Source organism: Sinocyclocheilus anshuiensis, unplaced genomic scaffold (genome assembly GCF_001515605.1).
Source record: "Sinocyclocheilus anshuiensis isolate Anshui unplaced genomic scaffold, SAMN03320099.WGS_v1.1 scaffold1393, whole genome shotgun sequence".
Classification (NCBI taxonomy): Eukaryota; Metazoa; Chordata; class Actinopteri; order Cypriniformes; family Cyprinidae; genus Sinocyclocheilus; species Sinocyclocheilus anshuiensis.
The window spans coordinates 787,128-790,567 of NW_015548343.1; the positions used below are offsets into that span (position 1 = coordinate 787,128).

Genomic DNA, 3,440 nt, shown 5'->3' on the forward strand with positions numbered 1-3,440 from the left:
AGCAAAGGGTCTGAATACTTAGGACCATGTGATATTTCAGTTTTTCTTTTTTAATAAATCTGCAAAAATGTCAACGAATCTGTGTTTTTCTGTCAATATGGGGTGCTGTGTGTACATTAATGAGGAAAAAAAATTAACTTAAATGATTTTAGCAAATGGCTGCAATATAACAAAGAGTGAAAAATTTAAGGGGGTCTGAATACTTTCCGTACCCACTGTATATACATATACACATATATATACACATATATATATATGTGTGTGTATATATGTGTGTGTGTGTATATGTATATATGTGTGTAGCCTGTATCTGGTACAACTATTGCTTGATGAATGAAGATACGGAGCAATACGATCCCATTTCACATTGAGCATTCCAGAGACAATTCCGAAATCTTCAGGGGGGAACGAGTCATCGGACAGCTCAACCTCTAGCGCAGCACTAGAAAGAGGCAAAAAGGAGGAAAAAAGTTAAACAATAATAAACTAGATTAGAAAGGCTCCCATCAGCTACTTAATATTTATGCGGTTTCAACGTAACACAAAGCCCTTTATCAGTCCTTAAACTTATTTGGTTCAATTCAGAGAGAACAATACCTGGTGCCCACATTGTAGATGTTGTACTGCAGGGTAAGGTCTCGTCCCTCTACAGCATATCGGTTAAGCAGGGACTTCGAGGCCAACAGACGAGCCCCTTCTTCTCCTGCCACCAGACCCACCACAGCAACCAGAGCAAATATACAGAGCAGCCTCATCTGTGGAGGTGAAATGACACATTTAATTAATATAATGAACATCTCAATTTGTTAGGAAAAATTAAACTACAACAAAAACGCTATCACCAGTGCTGGAAAACACAAGCGTATGATGTGGTAGATACACATTTGGACAAGTGAAGCCACTTGATTAAAAAGAAATTCAGCAATGAATGAATGAATTCATTTTGCAATAACAGGCTCGTGTTTACAGTTTACAGTTCTATGACACACAGACATGACCTTCAATAGAACACCTTTTAAAATACACATTTACTTATTTTAAAATTACGACTCTCGATACACTTCAAACTGTTATTTTTGTATGCTTACGTGTACAACACAAGATCACAAGAATATAATTTCAGTATAATTATTGTACAGAGCATAATTAATTGTATTTAATGCACTATAATAAAACATGTATTGAAAGACTAAGATCAATTACTCTAGTATATATCTATAATGTAAATGCGACAAACTAGGATTACATTTCACATTCATTTCAGATTATTATACAAAGTCGACGGTTTATGTATATACAATCACATACAAACCTCATGTTTTAATGCGTCATTCTCATCATACTTTCAATAAAATATATACATATATATTTAGCAGGCACTTTACCTTTGTCCGTCAGCTTGAACCTCAAAATTACGAAGCCAGTTGAAAACACGAGCAGATGATTTTAGTGTTCCGCTAGCATGACGTGTCCACTGTGTGTACGGAAACACTCTAAGCCCCACATCGCCACCTACTGCTTCGGATGATAACTTGTTTTAAAATAATTACCTGACCGTAGAAGGTAGAGAAGACTGTTATTGATACTTAAATCCTAAGGAAGTAAAAATGAGAAAATACAGTGAAACGTCTGTATATAGAGAAAGAAATATAATCTCATAAAAACATTTGTTTTCAAAATAACTACGATTGTTAATGTATACAGTATAGAGTCCTGTGAACACCATTTCAAAAATGATATACAAAATAAAATTGATATCTTTATAAAAGTATATACAAACGTAGCAATAGACAAAAATGGTCTGAGAAGTAGGCTACCCAAACTAAGATACTCAATATAAAGTATTCTCAATCAACCCAGATCTCCTGATTAAGGAATCCAAACATATCAACACAACTAAACAAGTTAGGAACAAAATATGTAACAGTAAGTTGTCATTTTATTTATTTTTTTTACCAAACGTAATTACTAATGTTAAAAATGTTTTTGCAAATATCTATTTGTCAGTTTCGTATAAAGTAGTATGTCTTACACAGCTAGTCTTCATTCTTCAATGAAGCCCTTGGCTTTTTGGCCAAATCCTGACTGATGCAATCCGTTTTTAATTTATTAACACTTGCAGTTGATCACAATTTGTGTGCTTCTGCTTGTCCACTCGACTTTTGAGGACTGGCCACAGGTTCTCTATGGGATTAAGATCCAGGGAGTTGCCTGGCGTCAGATTTCAATGTAATGATCTCCGAACCACTTATCACTCTTGCCTTCTTGTGACATGGTGCTCCATCATGCTAGAAAATGCACAGATCATCACCAAATTGTTCCTGGATCGTTGGGAGAAGGTGTCTTGCAAGATATTTTCATACCATTCTTTATTAATGGCAGTGTTTTTGGGGGTAGGCCTAACCCAAAATCACACTTTAAAAAATGCTGGGTTCAGCCTGTTGGGTCATTTTATTGGGTTATTTTTAATATTTTAATATATTACTACCCAGGTGCTGGGTATTTTTCTGCACTCTAAAAATTGTTATTTTTATTATTTTTTAACCCATAGTTTTTCTGTAGCCTACCTCAGCTGCTGGGTCATTTTACTGTCAATACAGTCAGGGGCGGATTTAGTGATTTGGGGGCCCCAGGCAAAATACAGGAATGGGGCCTTATTCAATTTCACACATCTACAACCTTGAGGTTTCTTTCACTGTTGCTTGCTGCTGCATGACCGTGTCCCATAGTTGTGTCCAATCTTTTAGATTTTTCATGTATAAATAAATGATTTCTTTAATGTTGTAAATCCCTTGTTCACATTTAAACAGGTTATAGTAGTATTAGAGTAGGTTGGACACTAGGTAGTGCGTTGGGGTAATTTTCACTATGCAATTGTCTACACAACGCAAGGCTGTCTAATTCTTAACTTTAAAATATACATTTATTTTTTATTTATTTTAATTGCACATTTAAATTAAACTGAAGGAAATGATAAATTTACATGCTTAAGGATTATTTCAACCAAACATGAAGTGTGCCTGTGCGGAAAGTGACTGTGCATGGTCCTTCTTGGGTCTTTCACAAAAACGAGTGAGCGCCATTTAAAAAAATTAAAATAGGTCCTATATAATATGCACTGTTGCTTAGTATTAAAATTATAGCTTCAGATGCATGATATTTGTAGGGCCCTATGAAATCCGTTTTATTTTTCCCAAATTAGCCTAAGTTTTATTTTTTCCAAAATCTTTTTTTCTGTTTAAATTTTTCTGGATTCAGTTTTTTTTTTTCGTTTTAATTTTTCTGGATGATTATATTAAATTTTTAACAAAAAACATGTCTAATTAATTAAAATCATGAAACTTGTTTAATTTAACAGCAATTTAGGCCTATTAAAAGTTTAACAAAAATTACATTCTTAGGGCCCAAATTCTGTGCTTTCCATTTTAATTTTTCTGTAT

The 3,440-nt window shown here is 34.0% G+C and overlaps 1 protein-coding gene across 1 annotated transcript in view; it reads right to left on the reverse strand.

The window, feature by feature from the left end:
- LOC107656630 (translocon-associated protein subunit beta) overlaps positions 1-1,496 on the reverse strand; it is a 6,391-nt gene extending 4,895 nt beyond the window's left edge. Inside the window, exons 1-3 of the mRNA XM_016444552.1 lie at positions 1,386-1,496; positions 598-755; positions 344-442 (exon numbers count right to left, since the gene is read on the reverse strand). Coding sequence (XP_016300038.1) covers positions 344-442; positions 598-755 — 257 coding nt within the window. The 5' untranslated portion in view covers positions 1,386-1,496. The remainder of the gene's footprint in view (positions 1-343; positions 443-597; positions 756-1,385) is intronic.
- Positions 1,497-3,440: the final 1,944 nt, after the last annotated feature.